This window comes from Oreochromis niloticus, linkage group LG12 (assembly GCF_001858045.2).
Source record: "Oreochromis niloticus isolate F11D_XX linkage group LG12, O_niloticus_UMD_NMBU, whole genome shotgun sequence".
Taxonomy (NCBI): domain Eukaryota; kingdom Metazoa; phylum Chordata; class Actinopteri; order Cichliformes; family Cichlidae; genus Oreochromis; species Oreochromis niloticus.
The window spans coordinates 24,639,108-24,652,589 of record NC_031977.2 but is presented as its reverse complement, the minus strand read 5'-3'; the positions used below and the strand labels follow the sequence as shown (position 1 = coordinate 24,652,589).

Sequence of the window (13,482 nt, the reverse complement as noted above, 5' to 3'; positions counted from 1 at the left end):
ATGCTGTCTGAAGTCTCTGCCACCATTGTGCTTGGATCTACCTAGTGGTGCTTAACTGCTTCCAGCTGACGTGCTTCAATCACTGCTGTGCCTCATCACTTTATTCCATAGACAGGAGACACTTAAAATGTGCACTAGTGACTTTAGCTAGCCCCAGTTTATGCTTCTCTTGTGAAGACACTGCATTTGAGTCATACCGCCATGTATTTTTAAACTCTTTTGAAATGTATTTATTCAGCGCAGGTAAAATCAACCCGTCAATCTTACTTGTCAACACTTCAGCATCTTCAAAGTCTCTTCCAACCCTGTGAATGAGAAAGTATTCTGTATGTTCTTTCTTAGGTTGAAGCTGCATTTATGCCCTGGGTAACTGAAAGAGGCATGCATGTTTTTTTTAAACACTGACTTCAGTGAGGAAACATTTTAGACTCAGCTCGTCAGCTGATTTTTCTGTCTTTCTTTACATTTAGTATGTTTGTAGAGAGTATGCTACTGCATCTTTCAGGCCACAGTCAGAATGAAAATGTTAATGTCATTTCAATTAATGTTTCGGGGTAATGCCTATGTTAGCAGGGACTGCATTAACTAGCGGAAACATGTTGCATGCTGCTATAATGGCTTCTAAGCTTTGTCTGTTATAGTAAAGAGCAGGCTGGATTGGCAGCACCGCAGTGACCTTTTTTTCTTTCCCTCTACGATGTGGGTTGTCCCTCTCGTCTCCTCCCCTTCCTCCCTTTTCACTCTGACTCATTTATCCAGTGAGCCGTCCTTGAGGCGGTACAGCATTAGGCAGGTTGTTAACACAGGAGAAAAGGGCGTTCAATGTCATGTCACCGTGTCGCAAAGCATGACAGAGCTGGGGACTGGGCCATCTTCCCGAGGAAATAAATACATCGCCATCTTCCTTTTCAGAGTGTAATGGTCTGGATATTACATCTCCTGTGGGGCATTACAATCCACGGACAATAAATCCATCCTACAGAGTGGTGTGTGCATGAGGGTTGGTGTGTACATAGCCTACATGCTACCTTATGACCACCGAATGTCTATGTGCATGTACCTACAAATGTAAATGTGTGCGCATATGTTTCAGTGGGGGGTTTATGTGCACAGTGTGAAGCGATTTGTCCCCTAGAGAGAAAGCCATCCGCCATCTCTACACTTCGTCAGCTGGAAGCAGCTAGGCGGCCGTAAATCTCAATTACGCAAACCCTTCCCTTCCCCTTTATCCCTCCCTTCCCCCTCCCTTGCCACAGGTGACAATGGACCAAACTGACTGCTATTGTGACGTTCCAAGGCTTACCATTGGCTTCTGGTTGAGTCTGAGAGGGTACGGCCATGTAGGGGTCCTCCCCTTTGTCTGAACTCATGGGGGGGTCCTTCCGCTCCACCATGCGGCCCCGCCCCAGGGGGCCATCCGCGGCCTCAGGCAGGGCCGAGGTGGGAAGGGAGAGGGTGTGGTGGTGACGGTGGTGATGGTGGCCTGCCGGACACAACACAGGTTAACTGACTCTCGTGGCAGTCAGGGACCAGATTCAGTGCATGAAAGCACAGCAGGGGTGCTTACACATACACACACACACACACACACACTAGCACGCACTTGCTGGGCTGTGTAAGGCAACAAAGTGTGACCCTAGGCAACTCATTAGTGAATGTGTGCGTGTGTGTGTTTCTTTTTGTCTGTCATTCTCAGTCTCTATATCTTTATCATTCTCCCCCCCTCCTGTTCTGACTGACACTGTTGGGCCCGTCACAGCTGAAAAGAGTACAATTGTATTTCTCTACAATCACCGTAGGGTGCCTGCCTTTGATATGAAGGACAAGAGACAAAATTTCTTTTCCATCGCTCCTGTCAAGAAGTCTGCCTGTAACTTTTCTCCAGCTAAAGCGGTTCTAACTCTGCTCATGTTCATCCTGCTCCCTTTCTCAAGCTAACTTCAAATCTGGCTTTCCAATCATTTCTGCAGCAATGTTTAATTCATTTCGATGTGCACCGATGGCTTCTCCAACTCAAAATTGCAGTCTGTATTAAACAGCAGCCGAAAGAAAATTAATATTCATTCTGCAACTATTTTTTTAATCATTTTCAAGCCAAAATCCTAAATATTTTGCAGCTCTAGTTCCAAACCGTTAAGATTCACTGCTTTTAGTTACTGAATGTAATAGTGTGCAAAAGAAAAACATACAATTTAATAATTAGGGTTTTTTCAGACAATACATTAAGTAACTGTACAATACAAAATACATATTATTTTCATCTTGTCTTCACTGCTTAGATGGGATATAATTTCATTATGACATAGTGTTTACATACTTCAATACATTTAACTGAAAAAGTGTGGCATGCATAAAATGTCAAACTCTTTGGCAGGTGTTTTATCAGTTTCTGAAACAAACACATGTCTATCCTCTGCGCAGTGGAGAAGCTGCTGTTTTTGCATTGCTCTTAATTCTTTAATTATCTTCTGCAGAGGAGAAATTTGGCTTGGAGAGCTGCCCTCTTTGGAAACCAATGTTGCGTATGTCCCCGTGCATCTGAGTCAACACAGAGGGCACGCTCAGAATAAAATGCAGCCTGAAAGTATCTGATAAACTGTTTACCTGGTACAATTTTCCTACTGATCAGATGCTTCTTACACCCCTCGGAAACTCATTGAATCCCACCGTTTATTTTAACTGAGGTGATTTTTGTGGAGCACTTTTATTCTATTTGGGCTTTTAAACTGATTATAAGCAGAATATCAGGCTCCATGTAAATGTACCCATTAACACTGAACAAAATACACCAGCTGTATCTCAGAGGAAATAAATGCAGTGCTACTGCAACACAGTACTCTTTCGTTTGTGGAGGATGGATCATACCTCCCTCCTCTCTGTCCAGCTTTGCATATAACTCATACACTCTGTGCTTGCCTGTATCTGTCTGTCTTAAGTTTTCTCATTTTGTTTCATAGGCAAAATCTGTACATAAGCTTTGCTGGAGAGTTTATTTTTGAAGCATGCTAATCACATTACCATCCCACATGCTTACAGTTAAGCCACCCTACACAATTCTGAAGAAGCTATACATTGTGTTTAATGTAATGAGCCGCGTGTTTTTTGTTTTTTTGTTTTTAATCTTCCCTAGATGCAGAGTGACAACACTTTTATCAACAGCCTCTTGTGGAGCTCAGCCCCCAGTTACCATTTTGACACGCTATCTGCGTGAAGGAGGTGACAGCAATGTGCGCGTGTGTGTGCATGCGCATGTGCGTTCCTTTTCAATATGTGTTTAGGCGTGCGTTTGAAGGTGGAGAGGCATTTTAAAAGGCTAAGGTTGATGCTGCTGGTAGAGTACGCACAACAGGCACCTACACAACACCACCCAGAGCCTCCTCCTCTTCTGTGTGGCGTGGCAATCATTAAAATGATTTATTTAACTATTGGCCCAAGGCTGAGAGATTAGTGTGACAGGCCTATTTTATAATTCATTCCCCCACCGCCAGGGGAAGTGCAATTTAGGCAGATGACACACATAGAGAGAGCTCGGAGCCTCAGAGCTCCTCCACGGATCAGGGGAGAAAAAAAAAAGGGGGCCTAAACTGCCGACGGATGCACATCTCTCTCTCTCTACAGATTAAAAGAGAGGCAAGGAAGTCTAGTCTGGAGTAGGAGAGAGGAGAATGGAGAAAGGGCATTTATTTATCTTCAAATCCATATCAACCACTGACAGATAGATGGAGGGGCTGAGACTTTGTTTGGGGGGGGTGTTGTAAACTAGATGTGTTTAAATGTGTGCCTGAAAACACACAGCCCAGCCTGTGGGAGCATATTCAGCGCTACAGGGGTGTACACCAACACAGATGCTTTTTCCATGACCCTGGATTTCCAAAAGGAGGGAGATTCACAGTGGGGGTACAGCCACAGGAGGGTTAGCGAGAGAAAGTGCTGGGCTTTCTGGTACGGCTTCAAAATATCTATTCTTGTCATTCTGTATGGATCTGGCTGTTTTGATCTGGCAGCTGCGAGGTATGTGTGTGAGAGAGAAAGAGATTCACTAAAAACAAAACTAATGCCTCCTCCGATTAGATAAAAATAAGGTGGATGTGCGCGTAGGTGTGGGTGATATGGATAAAAGGGACTTTACTGCAGGCTAATCACATCTGTGTATCATTCCTTAAAGAGACTTCAGTGAGGAAAATGGTATCAATCGGCGGCAGTGAAGTGTGATCGTAATATCGTGTTGTGGGATTAAGAGAGTAAACATATCTGCTAGGAAAGGAAGCCAGCCGTAGAACAGTGTGCATGTATGTCTGTGCATGTTTACATTAGCCCTTTTGAATTAAGCATCTCAAACTGTGCAAAGAGTCTGTGCAGTTAGCGGGAACATATTTCCAGACTCTAAACAGGCCGGTTTTATTTCTCGCCATCTTTCTCTCTCTCTCTCTCTCTGTCAGCACATATCCTGTTTAATGTGCATGCTGAAGTATTTCTTTACCACCAAGGCCTTTAACCACTAACAACTAGATCTATCCAATTAGCAAAGCAAAGGTCAGGGATAATCGATGCTGTTGCACATGGGGATAAGGCGATTGGGCATTGGGAACAAGGAGGGGGAAAAGAGAACTAATAGAATCACAATCAGCATTAAAGACCTTTAATTCTGATTTCTATCACTACGACCTTTATTCTAAACACTGTGAGGAGCACAGGGAGAAATAATATGAGCAATGAAAGTGACCGAGTGTACTTTAATGTTTCATTACCTTCGTAACTGGAAGGGACGTCTATCAAAAAGAAGGAGTGAAATCAATTCAGTTAAAACCTTGAGTCATTAATAACCCTTCTTTATACATGTGGGAGGAGTTTTCATTTCCTTGAGAGGGGATGATTGACTGACTAGACGAAAAGGTGTGGCTGAAGTTAAAGACTAAAGGGAGATGAAATGCAGCTCCTGTCTTTTATTGGATTGCCTGTGCAGGACATGCAGGGTACTTACCATTCAGGGCCACAAATGTATCTAGAAGAAAAAGAAAAGAAACGAGGGAGAAACCTGTTATTGCTTGCAGTAAAGGGAGCTTATGCTTTAACATGATCAAAAGCCATGACTTTTAAAGTAATTTAAAATCGACTGGCTGCTCGATATTCTCCCAGCCCTAATCAGTGGTGATCTATATAGCTTCTAAAGCTAATGAAGGTCCAACACTATGGGTTCCCTTGACTAAACATACTAATGAAACCAGAGGGAAAAATGCATCGCCTTTATTTACTCTCAGTAAACAGCTGAAATTGAGATGAGATGAACCAAAATGAATGATTTAATATCAAATTGTTTTGAAGTTTCTTTCGCAAACTCAGCTGCTCACTAGAATATCAACAAGGTTTCCCGTTAGATAAACCCAAGCTGTTATTTTGGACATAAAAAGATAAGAAATACTGTCTCTGTATATGCGCCATTCACTGTTGTAGAGTAAAAGAGGCCTTTTCGAGACTTTTTGGCCTCACTCGGTTGAGAGCCCCTTCTTGTTTTGTGTTTCAAAATGAACCCTGTGACTGCTCACAAGCGAAATCCCTTCCCTGTGTTTCGCTGAATGTTTGTGTTGTGTTTTCGAAGTGATTTGCAAGAAGGAACCTCAGTCTTTCGGCAATAGGACACAGCACTCTATTGACCGGGGGGACCAAAAAGCAGCGGGAAAACAACAGAGGAGGATGAGGGCCGAAAGGACAGATGGATGGAAGTGGGTGAAAGAGAGGATTGTGAGAGTGGAACAGGCGGATGGGAAAAAGGTAACGGCAGCAAAGAAGCACACGGAGAGCCGAGAGAAGAGGGAGATGGAGTTAACAAAGAAGAGAGGAATGGTGGTGGGGGTGGTTGTGTTGGTGGTGCTGGTGGGGGTACAGAGTGAAGGAGGAAAGATAAGAGTGAAGAGGGCCTGCTTACTTTGGCAGTCTCCCAGGCCATCTGTGTTGCCATGCTCCACGTCCTGCTCAAAGGCTGATCTGCAGGGAACAGAGACATCATGGTCAGCAGTGGAAAACAGGCCAGGCCATGCAGGCTCGCCACACCTAACAAAGTAACAAAGCTATAGGAAAGCAACTACAAAAAACACCACCGATCGCAGCAAATTCTATGCTAACACACAGTGTGAGCTGCAGAAAGCCCTTTGCTGGATCAGAATCAAAGAACACCTAGCAGGTGCCCCGGAGACCTAAAATCAGTGGCTATGAAGAATGCAAGCAGGTTAGTAAATCCATAGCTGGCACAAGACTTATTGCCAGTAGTGTTGATAAAAACAGATTTTCTTTTATGTGGCTGCAATGAAAACTATTATCTCATGCTCTAAAGCTTAAAAAAGTGTTCAACAATTTGTATCCCTAATTGCTTCCTTGCTGGGAGTTAGATGGGACTGATTTCTTCATCTACAAGGTGAATGTGAAGCTAGCTAACCCAACTTAGTGCAATAACATATGTGGAAAAACATGGAGAAATAGCCTATAGCTCAGTCATTACCAGCATATATGTTGTTTGCTGAAAGACTAAATTTAAATTTAGTGAGCTTTATTATTAACGTGAAAGCATGCTATTTTGGAAACAGCACTTCCGGTTAAGATAAGCTTGCTCCAGCTTCAAAATCATCGTATAGCTGCGACAGAAGTTTTAATCTTCTCACCGTACTCTTAGAAAGAAAGCAAAAGGGTGTATTTCCCAATTTACTGCTTTCACGAGAACTTCACTTCGTACAGTCTTGTCTTCTATTACAGAATGCAGTGTGTGACTCAACTCGCTTTAGAAGAGATGAGTGTGTAGTTACAATCACATGGGCCAAGACCAGAGCAGTGAGGGGTAACCGTGCTTGAGGGCCATCATATGACACAGAGGGAGAGAGTTTAGAGATGTGATTTTCTGATGCAATCTGCACCAAGACCTGTTTTCTCCCCGAAAGACCACCGAGCAGGCAGTAAGAAGATCTGTGAAACAGAGCGGACCAACTGTCAAGCAGGATCACGATCACGCATGACAGCTCTCCACAGTCCTCCTTAGCCTACCCCCACTCCCCACCCATCCTCTGCTGCTGCTCCACCTCCTTCTGCTTGTCCACCCGCCTCCCGCCTTCTTCACCCTCCACTGGTCGCAATTACAGAATAAAGAATTATTTTCTAAAACAGCATCATCCAACCTTTGTGGCCTGATCCGAGTCGAAAATGTGTGAAAAAAGCAGCAGATTTAGGAAGAACAGACAGTTGGAGCCCTGTTGTTTGATACTCAGATCATATGTTTTGAAATATAGTCACAAACTAATTTACTATTCTTTTTTTTTTGCCCCGGTTTAACAGAAGCTTATTTTGAAAGGAGAGGGTTAATTTTACAGTTTTGATTGCTAATTTCCCCTTCAGTTTCAAGCACAACAACAACAACAACCACTACACAATAGCAGTATCCTCTCTTCATATCTGGGGGTACAGTTAATCAGCTTATCAGATTTGCTTATCGTCCACAGTCATAATAACAAAGCAGATGCAGAGTTGCACATTTGAACCTGTCTAAGCACAAATACAGTCCAGGCACTCTAGGAATCTGCTGGATTTTCCTCAACAACATCATTACCTCGTCCCACCCTATCACAAAATATTATTTGGCCTGCAAAACACAGGTGCGTCATGGTTTCCAATTCAGGCTTATAATAGCACCAAGGAGGGCGAATTAGTAATGAGCAGACATGCTATACAGATGCAGTGTCTGGGCTTTTCTTGGCACATATAAAAGTGAATGAACCAAAGTGCGAACCTTTAGTTAACGGGTTCACGTCCCATGGCGGCTGCATTATAGCAACAGAAGCGCAGTCTGTTCAAGTGTGACATTACAGATGGTTCAGCTTGGGGTTAAGATCCCACCGAAACTACATAATGCATATTTAAATCAGATTCAAGCAACATTGTACATAACTGGAGGCAGCCAAGCCCTCCGTTTTATATTACCTTGCATCAGACGTGATTATTATGTGAGATATGTGGTTGCACAGAGAACTGCTTGCCGAAAATGCAGGTCAGGCATAATAGCATTAATTATTCATATCAGAAGTGAATGGGCGGCCAGGGATTTCATATACTGGGTGTACAGTGTAAAGAGAGTAAGCATAATGTTCCCTCAAAGTCACCCATTCATTTTGATTCATGGCTTTGATTTACAAAGGATCGGGGGGCTCACAAGAGCACATTCACTCAGTTTAATCCAGAGAAAACTCACTGCAGTGTTTTAGACAATGGTGGAAAAACACTGCTGATGCTCATAACAACATAACTGGGCTTTTTGTTTACAAAATTAGTACCATCCAGGATCATATGCAATTAAATGTATGAACACTGGGCAACTAGGGGCCATATTGCAGGAAACCAGAGTGCAAGCTGTTTATAGGCAGCGGGTATAAGAGGCATAACTTCACATGGGAAAGCTGGCACACTAGCGTCAGGGCCAGATGGAAGAAGAAAGGAGGGGAGGGTTACAAGAGAGAAAGAATATGTCAGAGGAAAGATAGAAAAAGAAAGATGGGTAAAAATAGAAACACAGACATGGATGGATATACACAAGTAACGCGTAGCTGATTAGGTAGACAGTCAAGGAAGCAGGGTTTTGCTTTTTAATTTTAATGAGGAGAACGGAAAGTGAGAAAAGCAGAATGAAATTGTCTTCTCTGCAGGGATCCATTTGTGTAAGCAAACAACAAAATGTCACCGACTCTCCCCTCCCTTATTTTATCCATCCTTCTGTCCAGCCTGGCAAATGTTTTGAATGGCTCACCACAGACCTGCAGTTCCTATCAGATCTAATCCCGTCCCTCTCTCACTTAAAAATATTGTACAGTAAAGGAGCGAGGTCATCTGCCCTCTTAATGCCTGTGTGTCAGCTCCTGCTCCTCCTGCTGTGGAAACTCAATCAGAACAGTCCACCGCTTTGGCTTTGCAAAGTAATAATAGGATGGGCAGTGTGCTTGCGTGTGTGAGTGTGTGTGTTTTTTTCCACTAAGTTTTGTGTGTGCATGCGGGAACGTGTGCCTTTGGTGTATTGGCATGCCAGACCAATCATTTTGCAGCAGGGGGATCAAATTCATTCATCGTCAAATAGCCAGTGGAGCACCGCGCCTTTTGTTATGACTTCATCTGCAAAATGTTTTTTCCCACCACAAAACTCCATATGCTGTTTGTTCAGAAAGCATAAACTGGTTCTGTGTCATGACTACAGCCACAAATTATAGTTACTGCGACCATCCAGCTCTCCCGAGCGCCGCGTACCAAACCCCGAGCCCGCTGCAAACAACACTTTCCTTCCATTCATCCTTCCAATAGCCCCTTCAGCTGAAGGAAATTGCAGTTACAAACCATAAAATTAGAAAGATCACAGATATGACAAGCAGGGAGAGGACTGGCACCAGGTATGACAAAAAGGCGAAATGATGTTTTACTAGTTCGATTCAGCCACTTCCAAAGCAGTCCACAGAAACAGTTTAAATGAAAAAATACACTGTTAGAGATAAATGTATTATGAGATGATGTGGTGGGCATAGTACATGCATCTAAATACTACAATACCCATGAGCCTCAACTGCAGTTAGAGGAAAAGGAAGAGCAGCAGAATAAAACAGTTTAAAAAGCTAACAAATAAGTGCTAAATTTCCACAGAGCATATTAACCAGCTCACTAACGTATATAACAGTATCTAAGTTATTGAATGAAATTTAATACATTTTCAGGGAGCCAAATACCCAAAGCATGCAGCTCCTTTGACTTCAATTGTCTTTATTACTTACTTGGTGTTGCCAACCACCTGTCTGCAGGCTCCTTCTGGGACCCAACCACAATATGGGTCTCTGGAGGCTATACAGGACCTGGAGAAGAATTGCACACACCATTAGGCCCATTCTGCACATACTGTTTTCTTCTTTCAGAAGGAATCAACATTGCTCAACCACTTGAGTAGGAATGATGATTTAATAGAGAAGTAGCAAACTTACTTCTTGCACCGCCCGTGCCTTTCACACCGAGAGAGCGGCACTTTAACCACACAGGAGGTGAAGGCGACCCACAGAGCGTGACTCTTGCTGTCTATCTGTATACCTATGATGCGCTTATCTTCTATTCCATCTATGCTGCACCTAGAGGAGGAAAAGAAGACAAAAACTGATTACTGTGTATTTTCTTTTTCAGCTGATTTATTGTGCTTTTCAGTAGATGCTGTTAAAATGGTGAATGCTCAATAAACTACAGGCAAAATTTCAAATAAATTTCACAGTTTCTTCGGGTCTTGGATCCACATGGTGCCAAAGAGAGTGGATATCTATAATCAGGTCTTATCAAGCACAGTTCTGACTGAGATCGCAAGAAATCACCTGCTCTTTAACTCTCCTGTTTGCAAAGGGTAGGCAACCAGAAAAAGTTGGTTTAAGGAGCAGACTCGGAGCAGCTAAAACTCTTTCTCTCATTTCATGGAATGAACTAAAGGGCCAGCATAAGATAAATGAGGAACATTAGCAAAGCTGATCTAGAGTATATCGCCCTTAACTATATGGTAGTTTAAAGACAGAGTCTAGAGAAAAGTTGGGCATCGTAAAATGAGATTTAGCTCATTTAATGAAAGAAAGGGGAAGATTAGGATGTGGCAGAGAGACAAACTGTGAGGTCAGGGAGGACAGAGATAATGCTGGACTTGGGAACATGAGGTCACAAACAGAGCGGGAGATAAAGAGAGATAAAGAAAAGGGTGATACAGATACAACAGATAAACAGACAGATGGGCACTGTGAGCAGTCAGCAATAACACTGCACTTAACTGGAGAATCCTCTAACACTAACTCAAAGCCCCCCCAGCTCCAACATTCCTCTATCTCAGCTAGTCTTCTTTGTCTCAACAGCCCCATAGGAGTGCACTGTAATCCCTCTGGGGCGTGTCAAGCATCACTCTATCCCTTCTCTCTCTCTCCCTCTGTTCCTCTGTCTATTCTGCCATCCAACTCCTGGGATTTAATCTTTCCTTCGCAGAGCTTTGGTCCTGTATTAACGCTCTAAATTGGGGCTTACAGTCCATCTACACCGGGTAATGCACAGCAATCAGGCCTACACTGATCCGGCCGGCCAGGCAGGGAAGCAGGCAGGCAAAGTCACACACCGTATGCGGCTAAAGCCAGATGGCCATCAGCCCACGAATGCTCGGTCCCAGCCAGAGAGACACAGAACAGGAGAGAAGGGAAACAAAGAGAGGCGATACTGGGAGAAGGCAAAAGGAGACACAGCAAGTAGAAGTGAAGAAGTAGAAGCGAGGGCCTGCCCTGCATCCCGGACATATGGCCCATCACATGGTCGCAGCATGTTGGATAATCAACAGTAGGAGCCTTGAAAGCCCTCCCATCAAGTCTTCCGTCTCCTTCCCGTATTCTTCTCTGCTGCCTAACACAAGCCTCTAGTCTTCCCATCTCTTCCCTCTGGTCTTTACCACTCTTCTCTCTCCCTCCTGTGTTTGTGCTTCCATTCGCTCCCTCTCATCCATTACCTCTCAACCAAATATTTGTTTTGGCAGAGTGAAACTGTGGCTGATTTTTCCTTATTCACTTATACTTCAGATGTACAACAATACCCAGCTCGACCCTCTGTACCAAGTTCATGAACACACACACTCACACACACACAAACACACTTACATCCATACATGCACCAACAGATGTGTAATGTATTAGCGAGAGATCCCAGGCTGGCTCTGAGACACACACAGACCTCAGTGTGAGTTTCTATGCGTGTGCTTCCTTTAATCAGCCAAGGTTTTGGCTCTGCTGTGGTTGCGAACCACAGTGCTACGTTATCCAGAGCCTTAGGGTCTATGTCTTTAATTTAGTAGCTGTGGCTGGGCAGAGTGTAACCTGATAAAACTCTTTTAAATGATAGAGTAGCCATCTGGTTGGCTGGCTTCGCAACATAGCTTGGGTCAGGGGAACGGACTGGTAGTGATGGAGCTGGTGGGTTGGTGGGTTGGCTGAGCCGATAGATGGTGGAAACAAGCAAAATTAAACACATTCGCTCTCTACAGAGCACACACGCATGCAATAACTGTACTTTTTGTGTTTATAGCAACTGTATCCATGTGTTTCTCTATTTCTGTCCATTGCATATACACGTATGCTCGGTTTTACATACTTGTCAGGGTTGTAGACACTGAGCTCCTCAAGAAACAGGCTCTCGTTGAGGAAGCCGTTGTTCATCTTGGCCAAGAATTTGAGGATGATGCCTTTCTCAGACCCCAGAAATACTACTGTGTGGTTTTTATATGGCCCTGCCTCATTGTCCACCACAATGCGCGTCAGACGATACCTGAAAAAGGAGCAGCAGGTAAAAAAAAAAAAACAATCAGTCAATTAATTAGTCTGTTAGCCTGCAAGCAGAGGAAAATGTTTGCTCACTAGAAAACCAACAGCAGGGACCTAATGCAACTGTTTTCAACTTTTTCTTCCACATCTGGGCCACTGGAAAAAGTTAGCCAAATAACAAAATAAAAAAAATAGGGGGATGTCATTTTCCAGATAATAATTACCTAATCAGCCAATCAATTAACACACCTTCCATCACGCACGTCAGATGTCTAAAATAGACTAAAGAACAGCAGGGGGCGTGCATTAATCTCACTAACTGATTGTCATTTGATTAGAAACTCACAATCTGATTGCCATAGGGCCTGTCAGGTGGTTCCTCAAGTAAAAGCAAAGAAGTTGCTCAAGCAACAGATAACAAGCTCTACTTTCAATTTCTAATTGACAGCTGCTGATCGCACAGTTTGGCTTAGCACCAGTTGGATGTGCATAAAACTCAGAAGCATACCAAACACTTTAAGGTTGGAAAATTAGACACCTGCCAGTCAGTGAGTTCTGGACCGGCACCCTGTTATCCTTGTGGGTGAACGGGTTTTTAGAAATACCTCCTGAGGCTGTTTACTCTTACCGACTGATGCAAATATCTATCTAAGATACTGTTTAAGTCATCACAAAGGCATGCTGCCTATGTGAACACCAATAATCACCAATTATTTTTAATTGAAGTATATGTGATTTAAAGATGAGAGTGTATTCAGAAATCTTGGAAGTTTGTTTTGCCCTCGTTAATGTTTGCCAGATATTGTCTAGGTGAAAAATTTTGTCATCAGATCATATTTATTTGGGGGTGATGAGACTAAACTTAACCCTACTCGAGTACAGTTTTACACCATGAGCCCATTAAAAAATAATAATAATAATGATAAACACAGCCACATCCTCTTATCCCATTCACTGTTTTTGTTTTCTTTATATATCCTTTGAAATGCTCTGTGCCTCCAGCTTTATCTAGTCAACATTACCACCGGTCTGAAGATTTAATTTGATTTTGATCTATTCACTCATAACAGATGCTCCAATAACCATTTCAATGAGGCTGATCCCAGTTAAATAATACAATCTCAAAGAATAAGACGTTCACTGTCTTTCCTAT

The 13,482-nt window shown here is 43.2% G+C and overlaps 1 protein-coding gene across 3 annotated transcripts in view; it reads right to left on the bottom strand.

The window, feature by feature from the left end:
- The window catches only part of sema6a (sema domain, transmembrane domain (TM), and cytoplasmic domain, (semaphorin) 6A), a 104,063-nt gene that overhangs the window by 14,279 nt on the left and 76,302 nt on the right, over positions 1-13,482 (bottom strand). For 2 of the 3 annotated variants that reach the window (XM_003451108.4, XM_025896900.1), the window contains exons 13-18: positions 12,160-12,333; positions 9,990-10,130; positions 9,786-9,863; positions 5,924-5,982; positions 4,982-5,002; positions 1,304-1,483 (exon numbers count right to left, since the gene is read on the bottom strand). In XM_003451108.4, the coding sequence (XP_003451156.1) occupies positions 1,304-1,483; positions 4,982-5,002; positions 5,924-5,982; positions 9,786-9,863; positions 9,990-10,130; positions 12,160-12,333 (653 nt within the window). The remainder of the gene's footprint in view (positions 1-1,303; positions 1,484-4,981; positions 5,003-5,923; positions 5,983-9,785; positions 9,864-9,989; positions 10,131-12,159; positions 12,334-13,482) is intronic. The other variant, XM_005473450.3, reaches the window with a different exon arrangement.